Here is a 20,796-nt window from a genome sequence, read left to right as displayed (position 1 = left end):
TTTGACTCAGGCCCACACCTGTCACCTCTCTTTATGGGGAGGTGGTGACACTACCCCAGCCAGGGAGGGCCACCAGCAGAGCTGGGAAAGGTTCCAGGGCTGGGTCATGGTGTCTTTGAGTGATTCATGTGGGGAACCACTGGCAGAGGTGGGCAGGTGCCCTTAAATTTCAGTAATCCAGACACAGAATTTATTCCACTGTCAGGGGTGAACTTGTCTGGTGTAAAAAATTCTGGGAAAGGCACATTACAAGAGCTTTTTTACTGAGTTGATGGCTTTTAAGGTGATGTCTCCATAAAATATGGATGAGGAATCAGAGAAGCCATAGAGGGAGGAGGTTGGGGTTGCAAGAGAATCTGAGCATCAAGAACATCATCAGGTGAGTCAGAGCAGCACCTGTTTTGCAAAGAGTCCTGAAAAAGAGTTTGGAAGGGCATTAAGAGAGCTCAGGATAAGGTCAGAAATGAGGGATCAAGGGTCCCCTGGCACATGGAGCTGTCAAGTGGCAGGATGGGAGTGGGAATAATCAAGACGCCATGGAACGAACTTGGCTTGTCCTGCATGAGAGGCAACTACAATTCATCAAGGGAAGTTCTGCATAGGGCAGGAATTCAGATTGGTTTTAGTGGTAATGATGCCTTAGGATTTAAGCTTTTATATTTTTCATGTGTTTTTTAATATATTCCTGCAAAGGGCAGGAATTCGGATTGGTTTTTAGTGGTAATGATGCCTTAGGATTTAAGCTTTTATATTTTTCATGTGTTTTTTATACATTCCTGCGAAGGGCAGGAACTTGGATTGGTTTTTAGTGGTAATGATGCCTTAGGATTTAAGATTTTATGTTTTTCATGTATTTGTAATCCTGTAATTCTTTAGTGCATAACTCTAAAGTCCATATACATTGCTAGCTACTGCTTTCCCATTTTGGTCAGACAAAACAATTTCTCTCCAGGCCTGGAAATCAAGGACAACTCACTGTCTCAGGCCCTGAGAAATACAAACAAAAGTGAGTTGGGAGGCGCAAACTTAGGGTAAATTACTTCATTACCTAAGCTGTAATTGGATTAACCCCCAATAAGCAAATGGACCAAACTTATAAAAGTATAAAAACCTGTGACCCCTTGTCTGTTTTTTTGGGTGTAGCCCCCTGGTGGGCTTCATCTGCCCAAATGAAAGCCCTTCAATAAATATAATTGCTTTTTATCCTCTTAATTTTGTCTGGCCTCTGTTTTTAGGTAGCCCAGAAAACCATCAGTTTAATAAGAGGTGGAGGAGAGCTAACTGTTCTATTTGTCCCCAAAAAACACTTTCATTGCACAGCAACACGTGCATGATTCAGAGCAGGAATGTGGCTGGGCAGGGTGGGCTGGGAGTGGGGTGAGCCTTCCCCAGCTGGCTCTGTGAGATCATTTTTAGCCTCAATCTCTCCCCTGGCCCGTTAAAGTCACTATCTGAACATCTCTGAACGTGTTGGGCCTGATAACATCTGAACAAGGCAGAGGAATGGAAATGCTGTGGAACTCACCCCGGGTCATAAAGGAAATGTGGAGCACAACTGCTGGTCCCTAAGTCCAGCTTATCCACAGACTTTCTCCAGTGGTTTAAATCCAGTTTTTAATCAGCTGCTGCAAATTGGGGTGGTTTCAGAGTAACTTTTTCAGACTGGTAACGTAAATTCTACCATGCTGTAGGAAATACTGGGTGGCCTAATCCTTATCCACAGGGATGGTGAATAATTGGTTAATTGTACCAGGAATAAAGTGTGTGACAGTGGTCACAGGGGTTTTCAGGATGAGGGAAGAGACGTAGATCTGACTCCATATTTCAGAAGGCTTGATTTATTATTTTATGATATAAATAACATTATAACCATACTAAAGAATAGAAGGAAAAGGTTCATCTCAGAAGGCTAGCTAAGCTAAGAATAATGGAATGATAACAAAAGGCAGCTGTCTTGGACTCTGCCATTAATTATACACATCCAAGATGGGCCAATCAAAAATCCACTTGATGCATTCCACAGCAGCAGATAACCATTGTTTACATTTTGTTCCTGGAGCCTCTCAGCTTCTCAGGAAGAAAAAATCTTAAGAAAGGATTTTCAAAAAAAGATGTCTGCGACAAAAGAGAATTCATGAAACCTTAGAATCATGGAATGGTTTGATTTGGAAGTAACCTTCAAGATCATCTCGTGGTGGGCAAGGACAACTTCTTCTAGACCAGATTGCTCCAAGACCCATCCAACCCAGCCTGGGACACTTGAGTTTTTTAAGACCCTGTTCTCAAATTTGAGAAGTGTGGAGAGGACAGAAGAATTGATAAAACTGTTCAAGAAGCAACTTCCTTGGGCAAAATAAACCCAGCCTGGTTTTTCAGATGAATATTGTGCTTGTGTGTCCTGCAGCAGCTCTCAGGATGTTTTATCAGCACCCAAAATGTAAATTATCACAGATTTCTGCACCAACAGAGCACAGCTGGTGACAGAGGGTTGAGGGCAGACCAGAGGGACCTGACCCAGAGTCCTGTTGAGATTTATGATGGGTTTAAAGCAGGAGGGGGAACCAATCTTTCTGCCAAGGTGCAGTCACAGCCCTCAAGAAAACATCTCATTCTCTTCCTGGTCCTGCCCTGGCCCAGCCCAGGTTCTGATCCGCAGCTGAGTCATTTATCTGCCCCAGTTTGCCACCTCCTTGCCCTCCCAAAAACCAGAGGGTTGTTTTTGAGGCTGCTCCGTTGGTGACCAGGAGGGACAGTGGATATTGGATATTCCAAGTGCTGTGCCAGGTGCCATCAGTTCCACAGGGGGCTCCTGCCCAGCTCTTTCCTGTTTCTGTCCCAGTCTTGGCCTCTCCCAGCTGCACCTTTTCTAAACTATCTCACCACCAAATAATGGAAAATCCCAGAATATCCTGGGCTGCAAACCCTCCACCATGGGCAGGGACAACTTCCACTATCCCATGTTGCTCCAAACTACATCCAACCTGGTCTTGGACGCTTCTAGGGATCGGGCAGCCACAGCTTCTCTGGGAAAACCTGTGCCAGGACCTCAGCACCCTCCCAGGGAAAAATTTCTTGCCAATATCCTGTCTAACCCTGTCCTCTGACAGTGGGAAGCCATTCCCTGTGTCCTGTCCCTCCATCCCTTGTCCAAAGTCCCTCTCCAGCTCTTTTGGAGCCCCTTTAGGCACTGAAAGCTCTCCCCAGAGCCTTCCCTTCTCAGGCTGAGCAACCCCAACTCTCTCTGCTTCTCCTTATAGGAGAGGTGCTCCATGCCGTCCTACCTGTGCAACTTCCAGATACATCCACAGAGAGGATTTATCTCTGGGTAAATCCAGATGAGAACCACTCAGTGGTCAGTCCTGGACTCCTTCAGGGCAGAAATTGGGAGAAGAAATAATCCCTTGAGCCTCTGAGTGTTTAGACATTGGGTCTCAACTGACAGAGCTTGGGAAAGCCTCCTCTTGGCTCTGGGAGGAAACTGCTCAATTACAGGCTCGAGGAAGTAGATGGCATTGCCACAGGACCAAAATATTAAACTAGAGATGAACAGCCCCCATTTATACTCCCCTGAGGTATAAATATAAATTTTGGGGACAAATTCCCAAAATTCCCATCCCTGGAAGTGTTCAAGGCCAGGTTAGATGGGAATCTGAGAACCCTGGTTTAGTGGAAAGTGCCTCTGCCCATTTCAGGGCAGTGGAATGAGATGATTTTCAAAGTCCTTTCCAACCCAAACCATTCCATGATTTTAGGAATGTGTTTGACTGCTCCAGAAGCTGGAAGAGGCTGGAAGAGGCTGTTTGACCCAATTTCCCTGAGGACTCCAATGGCTCTGGTGCCACCATGCTTTGGCCACTTAAATTCCTAGTTTATAGAAAAGACCACAGCAGCAAAATTGCTTGTTGGGAATGGCGTCTGGATGTGGAATTGTTTCAGAAAGTGGACACAGGGCATTAAGGGTGTCAGGGACATCCTTGCAGCACAAGGAGAAGATTCCCTGGATTGGAGAGCTCACGGAGTTGGTCACCCATGCAGAAAACAGCCTGACTGGAAGACTTACAGCTGGACAAGCCTCTTTTCAGGGATATGACTCAGGAGGTTTGGAAAAGCCAGAATAAATCACTGCACTTGTCCCAAATCCTCCCTTCACCAATAACCAGATTGGATTCCTATAAACAAGGTGGCTCATTCTTGATTTCCTCCGGGGAAACCCCTTCCCAGCTTCCTACAATTAGCAGCTTCCTTACAATTAGTCCCACATCCTGAGGATTTATGAGCTTTTCACAACAGCAGATGGTGTCATTAGTTCCTTTGACTACATCCCATATGGGATTTTGACCCTTGTCCCATGGCTATGGATCCTCCAGGTGACTCATCCCCCCAGGGAAATGATTCCCTGTTATTTCAGCCTGTGGATCTCCACATTCTTGGCAGCTCCAGTAGGTTTTAAGGTGGAAGAGAGGAATTTGGGGCTCTTGGCCAGTGTCCCTCCCCTTTTAATCCTCCAACCATTGCTGTCCTGACTTCACAGCTCCTTAAATCCTGTTTTCCCATCCAGGGCTTTCCCAGATTCACTCTCTATGTTTTCCCCCTAGTTTTTTTTTTTACCAGATCTCTTCATGTGGGTGTAGCTTAGAAAACACCTGAGAGTTTCTCTCAGGCCTCTTTGTACTGAGCTTTTCCTGCTGCTTTTGATCTCCCAAGGCAAGGTGGGAACATCTGAATTTATATCCATAAAATGAATAATCTGGAGAAGGCACGGAAGAACTTTGAATTTATAGCCACAGAGAGGGGCTGTTACTGTTTATGAGAGATGTTAAAGAGTCTGCCTTGTACTCATAGGTGTTGTTCAATCTTAAACCACTGGCCTTGGAACACTGATCCAGCCTGTCCAGATCCCTCTGCAGAGCCTTCCTGCCCTCCAGCAGATCAACATCCCACCCAATTTGGTGTCATACATGAACTTCCAGAGGGTGGTCTTGACCTCCCCATCCAGATCATCAATAAATATATGGGACTGACCCCAGTACTGATCCCAGGGGGACACCACTGGTGACCTGCCACCAGCTAGATGTGGCACCATTCCCCACCACTCTGTGCCTGGAATCCAGCCAGTTTTTAACTCAGCCAAGAGTGCACATTCCCAAACCTTGGGCTGCCAGTTTTTCCAGGAGAACATCATGGGAAGAAGCATCATAGGCTTCCCTGAACTCCAGGGAGATACATCTGTAGCTTTTCCCTTCTCCTCTGGGGAGATTACCTGGTCATAAAAAGGACTTTAGGTCACATTGCACAGCAATGACCTGGGCTGGACATTGGCCAGACATAAAACACACACCTGCAGCTCTGCTGTGGGCTGAAATAGATGACTGAGTGAAAGACACAGTTGGTGGAGAAATAACTTTATTTTAGGTGTTTTGCAGATAACATGAACACACCTTTCCTTATCTGGTAGCACAGGAGCTTTGCAATGAGATTAAAGCAGAAGCCATCATATGGCAAAGAGTTGCCATCAGCTCCTGGGGTGCTGGGTGCCCAACACACCCCACTGCTCCTGGTTAGGGTTCCTGTTATTAGAGGGGTGCTCTGAGACTTTCTGTGGTCATGGGAGGCATCTTTGATCCTCAGAATTTGTTGTTGAGGATGGTCCAGAGCACTCCGGCCGCTATCCCTCCAGCCAGCCCATAGCTGGACCTTACGCTGCCCGCGGCGTTGGCGTTGCAGAGGTCGCTGCTGCAGCAGGAGATGTTCCTGTTGCCCACGTTGAAGTCCTGGTAGGATGGGTCACACGAGGAGTCACATCCCTTGCTGATGATGCTGAAGAGCCCCACGACCCCTGGGAAGAAAGCAGGACCATTAGGCTTAGCCTAAGATTCAGCCTTCCACAAGGCAAGCCTTGTGGAACTGAATAGCAGGATGCTTGTTCTGTGGGACAAAAATCGGAATCACCGAATGGTTTGGGGTTGGAAGGGACACTCAAGATCATCTCATGCTCAGGGGCACCTTCCACTAGGCCACTACCCCTGGGAGGAAAGCAGGACCATTATTACAAGGATTCAGTACAAGCCAAGACTTGTGGAATTGAAAAATGGGACACATTCTGTGGGACAAAAATCAGAATCACAGAATGGTTTGGGTTGGGAAGGGACATTCAAGATCATCTCATGCTCAGGGACACCTTCCACTAGGCCAAGCTGATCCAAGCCCTGTCCAACCTCTCCTTGGACAATTCCAGGGATGGAGGACCCACAGTTTCTTTGGGCCTCACCACTCTCAAAGCAAGCAATTTCTTCTTAATATCACATCTAACCCTGCCCTCTCTCATGTGAAGCCCAATCCCAAACATCTTTGTTGCATGGAGCGTTTCCACACCTGGGAAATTATGGAAACATGGCTATTCCCATTTCAGATGGCACAGATGTTGTTTGATTTGTTTCTGAGAGGCACAGCCCATCTTTTTAGCCATTTTTGGCAACTGCTGGTTACCAGCAGATTTTGACCTCTAGGAGATTTGACCCATTCTCCTCCAGGAGATCTAAAATCCATTCTGGGCACCAAATCTTTGCCACGTGCAATAAATAACAAAGAGTCCTACAACATCTTGGCTCTCCTGCATGTGAATGTCATGGATTTGCACATTCCCAACTGGGATAATTCCTACTGGAGATATCCCATCTACTGCCTGACAGAGAGGAGCTTAAATGTGGCACTGATGAGTTTTGTGCCCCAGGTCCAAGAGCAACTCAGCTGTTGGCACAGCTCTGGACAGGGCAAACCAGATTTAGGACAGAAGGATAAAATCCTAGTTTTTCACATTTTCCCACAGACACAGAGATGAAATTTTGTCATTTTCATTGATTTCACCTCAAATCAGTGCCTCCTAACTTCACAACCAGGATGGATCAGGCTCAGCCCCTCCTATCCTAATTCATGTTTGCAAATATTGCAAAACAAATTAACCATTTCCCTCTCAAACAAATAATTTTTGGTGCTGTGAAAGAGAAATAAACCAAATTTTGCACAGGTGAAAGACACTTGCACACTGAGGTTTGCTGGCCCAAACCACCTGGTGTATCCAGACTTGGGTGAGCCTGGATGGAACACCTGAGGCTGGGAAAAGTTTTAGCTCCAACATCCCAACTAAGACATTTCCCACCCCTGATTTTCCTTACGGATCACGTCCGTCTTGCACATGTTGTTCTCTCCGCACGTCTTCACCGTCTGGCACTTGGAGTTGCTGAGCTGGGAGGTGCAGCTGTAGCACTGCAAAGATGAAGCTGCAGGAGACCAAGAGGGGTTAGGAGAGAAGTCAGGGAATAATGGAATGGTTTGGGTTGGAAGGGACTTTAAAATCATCACGTTCCACCCCTCTGCCATGGGAAGGGACAACTTCCAGCTGACCAGGTTGCTCCAAGCCTCATTCAATCTGGACATGGATACTTCCAGGGATGGGGCAGCCACAGCTTCCATGGGCAGCCTGATTGGTTTTTTTTACCACTCTCATTATAAAAAATGTCTTAATTATACTTAACCTAAATCCACCCTCTTTTAATTTTAAAAAAATTACCCTTTATCCTATCCCAACAGGACCTCCTAAAAATTTATCCCCAACTCTCCTGGAGTCTCTTTAGGCACTGAAAAGGGCTGTAAGGCCTTCTCAGTGTTTTCTCCAGGGTGAACACCTCCAGCTCTCCCAGCTCCAGAGGAAAGAGACTCCAGCTCTCGGAGCATGGGGACCTCTGTGGTCTCCTCTGGACTTGCTCCAGCAGCTCCATGTCCTTCTGATGCTGGACCCCAGAACTGGACCCAGCCCTGCAGGTGGGGAACAATTCTACACCTCTCATGTATCTATGTATCTTCAATCTATCCAAAGCTTTCCAGAGAATTCAACCACAGGGAAACAGAACAGGACCAATTCTGGGGATCTGGGGATCTTCAAAGGAAGATATCTTCTCTGCTTTGGGAAATTTTTTTTTCTTTTTTTTTTTTCCTTTTTTTTTTTTTTTTTGTGTGGATAATAATATACCTGGTTGAGGTGGGAGCCAGGTTTGGCAGATGCTGGAGATGTTTTGGATGTAGTCAGTGCAGTGAGGGAGCAAAAAGAGAGCAGAGGGACAGCAGGGCTTGAAGAGGATCATGGAATGGTTTGGGTTGGAAGGATCATGAGGGACACATTCCTCCAGACCAGGTTTCTGCAAGCCCCATCTGACCTGGCCTTGCGTGAGGGATGAAGAAGGAATTTGCAAAGTCTCTTCCAGCCCCTTGTCTCAGTTCTTAACTTTTGACTCACCCTTTCCATCACGCCCTCCTGGAAATCAAAGTGCAAATGGCTTTCAGCCCTCTCTGACCACCCCTTGTGGAAATGTCACTGCAGAGGGGATGGAAATCAGTGCTGGGCACACCTGCTGAGCTGCTCTGTGCATCCAGCAAAGGCAGGGAAAACACGGCACCTCCCAAGCAAATAGGCCTGGTGAAAAATTGTCCCCAGAGGAGTGAGACTGTGGTGTAATTACCTATTCCTGTCAGCTACTTGTGCCCCAGGGTGTCACTGGAGCCTTGCAAGTGTCAGTTAATTAATAAATAAATAAATTTCCTTGAGCCCCAGGACCATCAAACCTGCATCTCAATACTCTTTTAGGACACTGGAAAGACCTGTTTGGAAATTAGTGATTGAAGGAATTAATTTGAGGCTCTTGGTCTCCTTCTGTCCAATCTTCTCTGTTGCAAATGACTGATGCAGTCACAGAGGTGAGGAGCCAACCCTCAATTTGTGCTGAACTGTTCCCACACTGATCTGATTTTTAAAGCAATAAAAGTCAAATTTTGAGTGTTCTGATGGAAGCCGGCAGAGAGAAAGGTCTGAGGGCTGTGCAAGACCCTTCACAGCTTGTTCCTTAAGCATCCTCTGCTGATTGAGAAACTCCCCAAATTTGATTCTTCTCTTCTCTGGTAATAGGGAAAAGCTGCTTTAAACCCATTTTTTTTTCTTCTTACTGAAGCTATAAAAATCTGATATTATCTAAAGCGCACCCATTCAGTCTATAAAATAACACATCATGGCACAGTCATTTTTACTGTCCCACTAAAATTCTGGAAATCTGAGCAGAGTCACGGTCTGCTTTTGAAAGGAAGAGTCAGAAAAAAAGTTGGTAGAAAACATTGCGTAAATGTTGCATTTTTGATAGCCTGGAAAGAAGGAAAATAATCCTCCCACCCCACTTAGCCCCTCCCCTTCCTCCTTAACTATATGGTCTGGCTGGGAAAAAAAATTTAATTTTGATTAATTCAGGATTCAGGATTTATCTTTCCTGGAAGCTTCTCTCCCCATCACTCAGCTCCCACCATCCCCATGTGGGATGTGCATTATTCCCACTCAACACCCGTCTGAAGGGAAACACCTTGGTATGACAATGTGCCAACATCTCTCTCTTCCCTAATTACCAAATCCCACTACAAATCCTCCTTCCAGTCTGAAAACCTGCAGGGAGGGATGGGAGGGCAGATCCTTTGTGGGGACTTACCTGAGTCCACGCACAGGAGCGCTCCCAGCAGGAGCACAAGGAAAGCCTTCATCTTGGAATAACCTGTCTTGGGGCTGCCTCTCTGGCTTGTTTGCTCCTGGGGCAGGTTATATATCCTGGGAGGCCGGGCGTGCCCACAAGGTCATCCCTGAGAAGGCACCTGAGTGAGGGAGCTGCTGGCGGCACCAAGGGAGGGGTTGCTTTGTGGAGTTGGGATATTTGTGTTTGGTGCCTCTCCTCTTTCCCCTGCCACTCTCTGGTCTCCCCTCCACCCCTGCCTTCCCCTCCTACCCTTGGGCAGAGAGCTCACAGGAGTGGAAAAAGCCCCAGATTCTTCCCTCCTACCCTTGGGCAAAGTGCTCACAGGAGTGGAAAAAGCCCCAGATTCTTCCGAACAAGGCCGGCCTTATGCATTTCTTCAGAGCCACTGAGGCTGTGGTGGCACCCTGTGAACGAGGCTCTCCACCCCCAGTGCCACCCTGAGTGGAGCCATTGTGTTTAAACTGAGGACAAAATGTTCTTTGAATCAACAGCTCCGGGTATTTATCTGCCCGTGTGAGTGATACTCGTGATAACAAGGTATGTGGTAGGGAGGCATGTGGGCAAATTAAAAGTGCATTGGCATTTCCAGGTATAGAGGGGTTCATTTGCCCTCGTTTGCGTTTGTTTTCTCTTACAAAGCAATGGCCAACTCTTATTTTTGATGTCTGAAACCCACAGGGACTTTGTGCTGGGTTTTGTTTGGCATTTTGAGATGTCTCCTCTGTGGCTTGGTTCTCTTTGTGCGCTCTTGTCTGGCATAGGCTGGGTACAAGTTTGGATACTTGGCTCAGAGCAGATGCAAAGTCAACAACCCAGGCTTGTCCATAAAATGCCACTTCCCCATCACAGACAGGGTGAGTTCAGCCACATTCCAGCCTTGAGTGCGAATGTTTGCTCTCGTGGGTTGAGCAGAGTCCTCTCCCATTCCTCACATCCTGTGACCACTTCTCAGGACATGCCAGGGCAAAAGAAAACAGGGCTTTTTTTGCTAAATTCAACTTGTAATATTTTTTTGCCCCCCCCCGGGATCTTGGGATTAGTGCTGCGCATTTCTCTCCTTCAGGGATTTATTCCCATGCGACTTTTCCAAAAGGTGTGCACATGGATCATTTATCAGTGGCTGTGGGATGAAGGATACAGACTAAAACTCCTGCCCTGTCTTTGTTGCAGATGATTTGACAAATCCTAATTCCTCCATGAGGATCTTAACCACTTCCACTTGCACTTTTCTGTGTAAAAAATACCTAAAAACCACCCCAACACCTTTTTTCTGTGTCTGTTGGCTTTTGCCTCATCATATTTTTACAGACCATATAATTTATAGCCAAGTTTTATGGATAAAAAATCCCAATTTTTTTTTCAGGCTCTGGACTTCCTCATTCAGAGGTATTGAAGGTTATTTTTATTTTTTAGTCCCTCAGGACTGTTCCTGAGGGACTAAAAGGGTTTGGCTTTTTGCAGTAAGGAAGAACAGGGCTGAGGGGAAAAAAAAACATTCCCTATCAAATCCACCAAGGCCTGGAATTAAATATTTATTTTAAAAAGCATTGATAAGGAAGAAAAACTCTTTCCATCTTTCCCAGTGCCATTGTTTGCATTCTTTTTCTAACATCAGCCAGAAAAACTCAAAACTTGTGGTGCTGTGAGAGAATTGACAGCTGAGAGCTTCTCCATCCCCCAGTCCTGCTTGCCTGAGGCTGTGTGAGATCCCAGGAATTCTTGTGTTCTTACATAAATTGTTGATTCTCACTGTGTTTTGGGAAAATGAACTGCAATTCCTGCCCTACTCCTGAAGATGGCAAATGCAGCCCATTATAATTCCATGTGCATGAACACACAGTTATCCACAGGACTGGGTGTATGAGGTGTTGTTTTCTTTTCCTGAGGTTATAAAATTCCAAATTCACCTGTGTTCATGGAAAAAAACATCAGTTTCCTCTGGAAATCTCACAATGTCTGCAAATCCTTTGGAATTTTTTTTTTTTTTTTAATATTTTTTTGCTGTCACTGCAGATTTCTGATGAAGCTCTCTGTTTGGGAAGGGGGAAACAGGAGTTGATTATTTGCTCTATCTTGGTTCTGGATTATTTGCTCCTGCCTGGCGTCAGGAAAAAGGTGATGGATCATGGTACAGACCATGGATCACAGCAAGGAGCAGCCATGAGCTGGAGATTTGAGGAAAAAAAGGTGAGAGGATTCCTGGAAAATCTGGACAGAGAGACATCAAAAGGAAGTTTTTCCGATTTCTTGGTCATCTGTAAGGGAGCTTGTAGGATGGCACAGATCTTAAAATCACAGGATCATGGAATTATTTGGGTTGGAAGGGTCTTCAAGATGATCTCATTCCACATCCCTTCCATGGTCTAAGCCAAGTTTAAGCCGGGTCCAGCCTGGCCTTAGTTCCAGGGATGGGGCAGCTCAGCTGAGCTGAGCTCTGAGCTGTTTTCTGTTGCCTTCTGATGTAAGGCAAGGCGACCTGGTTCTGAGGAACAGCACAGCGACCCAAACTCTCCAGGGTCGCTCGGGCCAAGGAGCACGCAGACACCAATGTGGTGGACGGTCCAAAGGCCTTTATTATCTCATCTCGTGGGGTTTTGTAATCTAGGGGGTCTTCTACGTCAGAGGGGGTCTGTCTTTACTATCTATGGTTAGTAAGGAGTGGAAAGTTACTGGGTAGGGAATGGAAAGTTACTGGCACTCGGTTTAGGGAGGCTACATTCCTATGATAATTTCTTATCTAAGGGGAACAGGAGTCCTGCCTTCCCGTTACATCGCGAGATCTTCCGACCGCCTGTCCCTATCTACCACAGTTTTCTCAGCATGCTCGTGCCTGTAACTCCTTTCCAGGATGTTCTGAAGTCCCTGTGTGTGGTTAAAATTGGAATTTTATTGCCTTTTCCACTCCTGGGTGGTGTTAACAGAGAGCTGATGCTGCCTGAAGCGCTGTCTGCAAATCTACCCAGGCTGTGGGATGTTAGAGAAGGGATTTTAGTGACCAATTTTAGGCATCCAAAGGGGAATTTCTGATGGCTGTTGCTGGGAACACAGCCTCAGGAATATTCAGCTGTCCCAAATCAGAATGGGTGGGGAATAAATGAGATTAAGTCACCAGCTGGGAGTGGGGCAAATCGCATCATAGGCTTTTCTGTGAGGTGGGAAGTGTGGATCCCAAATAAGGCATGGAATTGGATGGGCAGGATAACAGATGGATTGATAAGGGGAGAGAAAAGTTCAAAAGGAGGAGATGTAGAGATGCTCCCAGAGATGGATGGATGGAAGGAAGGAAGGAAGGAAGGAAGGAAGGAAGGAAGGAAGGAAGGAAGGAAGGAAGGAAGGAAGGAAGGAAGGAAGGAAGGAAGGAAGGAAGGAAGGAAGGAAGTGTCGGAAGGAAGGAAGTGTCGGAAGGAAGGAAGTGTCGGAAGGAAGGAAGTGTCGGAAGGAAGGAAGTGTCGGAAGGAAGGAAGGAAGGAAGGAAGGAAGGAAGGAAGGAAGGAAGGAAGGAAGGAAGGAAGGAAGGAAGGAAGGAAGGAAGTGTCGGAAGGAAGGAAGTGTCGGAAGGAAGGAAGGAAGGAAGGAAGGAAGGAAGGAAGGAAGGAAGGAAGGAAGGAAGGAAGGAAGGAAGGAAGGAAGGAAGGAAGGAAGGAAGGAAGGAAGAGTCGGAAGGAAGGAAGTGTCGGAAGGAAGTGTTGGAAGGAAGGAAGGAAGTGTCGGAAGGAAGTGTCGGAAGGAAGTGTCGGAAGGAAGTGTCGGAAGGAAGGAAGTGTCGGAAGGAAGTGTCGGAAGGAAGGAAGGAAGGAAGGAAGGAAGGAAGGAAGGAAGGAAGGAAGGAAGGAAGGACAGGTTTAGACTGGATCTTGGGAAGGAATTCTTCCTTTGAGGGTGGTGGGGCCCTGGCACAGGTTGCCCAGAGAAGCTGTGGCTCCATCTCTGGAACTGTCCACAGCCACAACAGGACAACAGAACCAACCTGGTCAAATGGAACGTGTCCCTGACATGGCAGGGGGTTGGACAAGATGACCTGGAAGGTCTTTTCCCACCCAAACCATTCCATGATTCTATGGAAAACACAAAGGATGTCCCCTATCTCAGTCTTCTCCATCTCCTGGCTGTTTTCCACTTTCCTCTGTTCTGGGATGGTCATGAATGATGCTGATCCAGCAGCAGAGCAGGAAAAATTATTCCAGCAGCTCCAGAGGTGGCCTTGGCTGCCAGCACAGAGTGGCTCCAGCTCCCACATCTGCAGATATTTAACAGCATTCCATGCCATGGTCCACCTCCCTCCCCAAGGATTTATATCCAGGTTTGCTGTTCAAATGAGCTTCAGAGTACATGGATGCATTCCTGCTGGAATTCCACAGCTCAGAAATGGAGACTGGAGCTGCCGTTAAGGGCAAGACATTGGGAGGATGCAGGAAGGGGTTTGGGTTTCTGTCACTGAGCTTCTCAGGGACTTTTGGCTCGATCCTTCCTTTCTTTGTGCCTCTTTTTCCTCCAGCACCATTCAGGGCTTGGAATTCCTGCATCCCAAGTGAAGTTTTTGGGATCTATGGGTGCACACAGGTACAACCAGGGTGTAACACAAAAGTTTAAGGAGCAAGGAGTCTGTTTGACCTTGAGCATTTCTCCAAGGGTCTGGGCACAAGAGTGAAGCATCCAGTGATTCCAATTGGGATTACCAATTTGTGGAGCCAGCCTGACCAGCCCCGGAGGAAAAGTTCACCTTGACATAGCACACATTTCTGATGACAACCATGAAATCAATGCACGGCTGAAAATAAATCCCACCACGGTGCTGATCTCATCTGCAGAGCGAGGAGTCGATGGAGAAAATTCCGAGGGCTGCAGGGATTGGAGATTCCCATACGATGGTGCTGTTGCCACATGGCTGGAGCCCAAACCTCTCCCAGAGTGTGGGAGCAGCCCCAGATTGTTTGTTTAAAAATCTCAGCAACTGCAGAGCATCAAAAATGCATTTGAGTCTCTCTCCTCTCTCTCTCTCTTTTTTTTTTTTTTTTTTTGTTATTTTGCTAATTGCTGAGCTCTTCTGCTCGCAAAAGACTCGGAGTGTGAGATGCCTGCCAGCTCCTGTCAGCGATGCCTGGTGCATCCCAGAGTTGTTTTCAGGGAGAAAGGAGAGCATTTTCCTGCACCCACACTTTGGAGTTGGGGTGAAGGGTGGGTAGAACAGCCTGGGCTGGGACCACAAAGAGGTTCTGTACTTGTTCTGCCCTCACAAAAAACTTTCTGACTTTTCCCTTACCAGGCGTTGCATCTTCCTGTGTGCAAATGTGGCAAAATATTGGAAATGCAGGGAGTAAATGTGAATTTCCTGGGATCACACAACAGATCTTATATCAGGACCCTTAACCACCCTTGCTGCTTCCCAGTCTATGAACTTTTCCTTCTATTGGGAAAATTAATTTTCCTGGCCCCACAAGAAACCAGAGAATATGGATGGGGAAGAACCTGAGATTTGCAGTGCTGCTGCTGCAGGAGGAAACACAGAATCACAGAAAAATTTTAGGTGGAAGGGACTTTCAAGGTCTTCCAGTTCCAGTGCCTGCCATGGGCTGGGACACCTTCTCCCAGACCAGGCTGCTCCAAGTCCTGTCCAACCCTGGGTAGAAGAGGGTGGTTTTGGGGCCAGACATGACCAGCAGGGACCATTGCCCCTCATGTGTCCAAAGCTGCCCTCAATCCATGTCCTCTTGGTCTCTCCTTTCCCAGAGAATCAGAGTCCTTCAGGTTGGAGAAGACCTCTGAGATCTTTGAGTCCAACCATTCCCAAAACAAGCCCATGTCCCCAGGTGCCACATCCAGACGTCCTTTAAATCCCTGCAGGGATGGGCACTCCCTGGGCAGCCTTTTCCATTCCTCCTGGTGAAGAAGTTTTCCCTAATATCCAATCTAAACCTTTCCTGATAACTTGAGGCTGTTTCCTCGTGCCATATTCCTTGGGAGAAAAGATCAATCCCCAACTCAGGAGGGCTTTGGTCCTTCTAATTTTTTCCCTGCTTAACCTCATGGCATCCTTGAAGTCTTCCTAAGTTGTCTCCCCCTCATGCAAAAGTTATAAAATCTCAATTTTTGTCCATCCTGCCCTTAGTTTGTGGTCAGGCCCCAGAAGTGATGGTGCTTTCCCAATATTAACAAGGTTTTGGGAAAAATTTTCTGCACAGAAAGAGCTCATGAGCACTGGGAAAATGTTTTCTTGAGGGATCATTCCTGTCAGGGCTTTTTTTGTGTCTTGATTCTGAAGCTGTTGACAAAGTGTTGAAAAATAGGATTCTGTAGACAAAGAAGCGCTGTGAAGAAGTAACAAAGTTATTTGAAGTCCAGGATGGATTTTGGGATCAAACCCAGGTATGGAGAGCAAGATCCATCTGAACCAGCGAGTCTCCACTCGGGACATGCAATTATGATGCAGGAGGTGCAAGATCAGTCCTTTAAAGTCAGGTTTCCTTTCCCTGGAGCAGATGCTCCTCTATTTACAGAGGCAGGAATTCTGATTGCACTTGTCTTTGTCCCTCTTCTTAGAACTGTTCCACTTTGTGTTAACTAATTACAAACTAATTGGGCCGCAGAGATGCGGTGGCATGAAGCAATTTGATTTTGATGAATTGGCAATTTCTTACAAAAACTATTTCATTAAAAAAGTTGATTTTTTTTTTTTCTCCTGACTGCTTTATCAAATGCTATGATGCTTAGGACAGCAGAAGATGAGTTGCACAAACCAGGAGAGATAATAGGAATTCTGATTAATATCTGTCATTTCCTCCTGGTTTAACTGTTTAGCTGGAAAATCAATTGGAAAAAATGAACCCTCAATTGCTTAAAGTCATTAGGAATTTGCTAATTTGGAAGTGCAAGGGGGAATGGCTTTAAGGCTCCCCCAATAAAGGGCAGGTTTAGATGGAATATTAGATGGAATTTAGATGGAATTCTTCCCTCTGAGGGTGGGGAGGCCCTGGCACAGTTTGCCCAGAGAAAATGTGATTTCCCCATCCCTGGAAATGTTCAGGACCAGCTGAATGGAACTTGGATCAACTTGAGATAGTGGAAAATGCCCATGGCAGGAGGGTTGGAATGAGATGAACTTCAAGATCCCTTCCAATCCAAACCATTCCAAGATTCCACGATATGCCCAGGAGAAGCCTGAAGATCTTGGGGCATTGTCCAATGTGTTCTAAAGCCAATCCTGAATTTGATTAAACAAATCGGATTCCCAACTCTGTTTTTTGGCTAAATCTTTCCTGATTTACAGGAGCTTGGCTACTAAATAGGCACCATCTTGCAGAAGGTTGTGTTTTGTCAGGTTCTTAACAATAAACTGAAACATAAAAGGAAAACCAAAATCCTGTGGTGAGATTCAAAGCTACTCCCAGCAGTTCCACTTTTGATTTCAATGCTGGAATGAAATCATCCCTCTCAGCTGCCCAGGCAGGAGTCAAGGATCCCTTCCCCTGCCTGACCTTTACAAATTGCACTTCCTCCTCGGCCCTGACCTTTTCCAAGGTGCCACAGATCCTGAGCCCAGAGGTTTTGGGATTTGTAGCACAGCCAGCACTGATCATGGAATTAACAGCTGCCTTGTCAGTCTCTCCAGCAAAAAGTGGGATGGCAAAAGCTGACCAGGAATGTGTCTAGAACTAAACAAACCTGATAGGAGGGAAATGGAGGAAATGGATTTACAGCCAAAGGGGTGCAATTTTCATGGAATCATGGAATGGTTTGGGTTGGAAGGGACCTTAAAGATCATCTCGTTCCAACCCCTACCATGGACAGGGACACCTTCCACTATCCCAGGTTGCTCCAAGACTCATCCAACCTTGCCCTGGACATTTCCAGGGATCTAGGGGCAGCCACAGCTTGTCATGGAATTCTATTCCAGGATCTCCCCACCCTCCCAGGGAAGAATTCCTTCCCAATATCCCATCTAACCCTGCCCTCTGGCAGTGGGAAGCCATTCCTCCTTGTCCTGCCCCTCCCTCCCTCTCTCCCTTGTCCCAAATCCCTCTCCAGCTCTCCTGGAGCCCTTCAGGCACTGGAAGGGGCTCTGAGCTCTCCCTGGATCCTGACCTTCTCCAGGCTGGACATTCCCAGCTCTCCCAGCCTGGCTCCAGAGCAGAGGGGCTCCATCTCTTGGAGCATCTCCAGGGCCTCCTCTGGATCTGCTCCAGAATCTCCACATCCTTCTGCTGCTGAACCCCAGAACTGGATGCAGAATTCCAGGTGGGGTCTCACCAGAACAGAGTAGAGGGAGAGAATCATGTTCCTCAACCCAAAATTTTCTGAATGAATGAATGAAACTGAATTTCCAATTTGCTTGTCCCTCAATCCTCTTAGCTCCCAGTTCTCTGGTTTTCTCCTTGCCTTTGGGCTCCTTCCCAGGATTTCTTCCTCTTTTGCTGAGGAAAAGGCATCATCGGGGGTGAATTTTCCTGCTGTCCACCTGGCTGCTGCTTCTAGGAGTGCTTGAGGAGCTTTTGTGGTACCCTTCATTTTGAGGTTTTTCCTCTTTTTGACCAATTTTCATGAATTTCATGAGATTATTTCTAGAACTTTGAGAGCTTTCTCCTCATTTAATTTGCTTGAATCTGGACAGGGTGGTAGCCAGTCTGATCCATGAGCAGATGGACAGAGGGATGGACAGTGCTGGAGTTGGATTAACCATATTTCCATAGACCAGGTTAAGACTTATGGAACTGTAGGAACATCATCCAGAGGTGAAAAAAAAAAAAAAAGAAAAGAAATAGAAAAAAAAAAAATCAAAACAAATGTCAAGGATCCCAACAAAATATCAAGGATGATATAATTGCTTGCCAGGGAATAATAGGAATGGTAATGGGAGCTGTTCCTCCCTTGTTATCCACAAATCCTGTGTGGATAATAACAGTCAGGAGGTTGGGAACATCCCGTCCCTCCCATTTTGATGGCTCACATTGGATGGACCTTGGCTAATTTGTCTTCCCTGCACAAAGCAAGGTCGCTTGCTCTCAGGGGCATTGCCGCCTGCCTTGAATTAATTTTCTATTAATTACTGGAATGATTTGAGCATGGATAAGCAGCAGTTATTTTTAGCACTCAGACTGATTAGACTTTGGAGAGAGCTACCTGGGGAAGCTGTGGGGCTCCTGATGCTTGGGAAGGGGAAAATATTCCCAGTTGGATCAAAATATCCATCTGGGTCATGAGCCCCTTCTGACATTGCTCCTTAGAGGTTTCACAGTGAAAGTAAAAGATTTCACCAATTTCCACCCCAGAAAATGCTCAAGGACAGGCTGGGTGGGGCTTGGAGCAACCTGGTCCGATAGAGAGTTCCCTGCCCATAGCAGGGGTTGGGATGAGATGGTTTTTAGGGCTCCTTCCAACCCAAAACATTTTATTCCATGACCTCACCTGCACCTGGCATCCCTGATGAAATACCTCCCTGAACAATGGACAGGGACATCCTTTGCACCTCCTGACCCTTTATTGGAGTTATTTATTCTCACTAATCCAGGTATTGTTTTCCTTGGCCGCCCTGCCCTGACATAATTTGCTTTTTGCTCTGTGTAAAGAGAACTGAGGCACCAGTTCAGCTTGCAACCCCTTGCTTTTACATATTTCCCTGTGAATTCTCTTTTACTTCCTCCACTACTTGTCTTTCTACTTTTTTTTTTTTTTTTAATAACTCTGTTTTCAGGCCCCCAAACTGTCTGGTAATTACCCTGCTTTGATAAACCTTTCTATTAAGCACAACTTGTAAATACCTTGCCTGCTCTAACTGCATTCAATTCATCATAAAGGCTCAGGAAGCCTTTGTTTTCCCTCTTTTGTGTGGAAAAAAATGGAAACAAGAGGTAAATTCATTTATTTTCAGCAAGGAATTAAGGAAGAATTAAGGAAGGGACTTGGATTCATAGATTTTTTTTTTATTAATATCATTCTTTAAACCTCCTTTCCCAGGTTTATAAATCTTAACTCCTGGTTTATTTATTGATTTATGTGTTATATTTTATTCCTAGTGGCGTTTATTTTTATTTGGTTTGGTTTTTTGTTTTTTTGGTTTTTTTTTTCCCAGGGAATCAGAGACTGCTTTTGGGTGGAAGAGACCTTCAAGATCATCTTGTTCCAACCCCCTGCCATGGGCAGGGACACCTTCCACTAGACCAGGTTGCTCCAAGCTCCATCCAGCCTGTCCTGGAACTTCCATGGATGGGAAGGAATTCTCTTTTATCCCTCTTCCTTTAGGAGCACATGGCCTTGCCCAAATTCTGTCCAGGTGAGCTCCAGGTCAACCTCCATCTCCAGGAGATGTCTAAAAATCCCACTCTGTGCCCGACAACGTTGTGCAAACTCTCCTTCAACTCTGTAGGCTTGGAGCCATGGCCATTCCTTGGGGAGCCCTTTCCAGTGCCCGACCACCCTCTGTGGGAAGAACCTTTTCCTAAAATCCTACTAAACCCCTCTGGTATCTTCTTTTTGCTAGGGTCAGTATTAAATGTGTGAGATGGTATTTCTTGTTCGGGCTCAGATGTTTATTAGTTTTTATTTAAGTTACAGTCTCACAAACCTTGAGCTCTGCAGCACTTCACTCTAACAAACTAAAAATGGAGCCCCATTTCTCTCTCCACAAGGCCTTTTTAAGGATGAATTTCCAATTTAGAAAGGACACCTAAATTATTATTACTTTTAGCCCAATATCCAACCACCCGTGGCCTGAAATGCAGATTTTTTATCCAATTACACAAAACCACCCAAACCCATGGAGAAGAAGGTGAAGAAGAAGGTGACAAACAAGCACTAGCCTCCACCCTAAAACTTCCATCTTACTTTATATTTATTATTATATTCTAAAAGCTTAAACTCTTAAGTTTTGCACCATGTGATATTACACACTTAATTTCAAACTCCACACCCACAATCCCAGTTCTATCATTCAATTTTGGAAGCCTTCTCCACACCCTCAGGTCAAATGCAGTGTTCTTTTTGGGGTCAGTGCCTGTCAGCACAGAAAGTCTAAAATTCTGAGCAGCAACCAGGGTTCCAACACCTCTTCTGACACAACTTGAGGCCGTTCCCTCTGGCTCTGTCACTGTCACCAGACAGAAGAGATCAGTGCCAGCCCTTCCGCTCATGCAGAAGCTCCAGGTCCTCCCTCAGAATCTTCCCCTGGCTGAACAAACCAAGGAATCCCAACCTCTCCTCATCAGGATTCTCCTCCAGACCCATCACTAATTTCATGTCCCTC

The 20,796-nt window shown here is 46.1% G+C and overlaps 1 protein-coding gene across 1 annotated transcript; it reads right to left on the bottom strand.

Moving 5' to 3' along the window:
* Window positions 1–5,386: 5,386 nt before the first annotated feature.
* Window positions 5,387–9,749, bottom strand: LOC132077450 (prostate stem cell antigen-like). Its single transcript, XM_059479169.1, has 3 exons — window positions 9,522–9,749; window positions 7,173–7,277; window positions 5,387–5,836 (listed from the first exon to the last, which is right to left on the bottom strand). Exons 1-3 carry the CDS (start codon window positions 9,571–9,573, stop codon window positions 5,625–5,627), a joined length of 369 nt encoding a protein of 122 aa, XP_059335152.1. The 5' UTR covers window positions 9,574–9,749; the 3' UTR covers window positions 5,387–5,624.
* Window positions 9,750–20,796: the final 11,047 nt, after the last annotated feature.

Source organism: Ammospiza nelsoni, chromosome 1 (assembly GCF_027579445.1).
Source record: "Ammospiza nelsoni isolate bAmmNel1 chromosome 1, bAmmNel1.pri, whole genome shotgun sequence".
Classification (NCBI taxonomy): domain Eukaryota; kingdom Metazoa; phylum Chordata; class Aves; order Passeriformes; family Passerellidae; genus Ammospiza; species Ammospiza nelsoni.
Note: the sequence above shows the minus strand (reverse complement) of the source record. Positions and strands in the feature narration are given on the sequence as shown.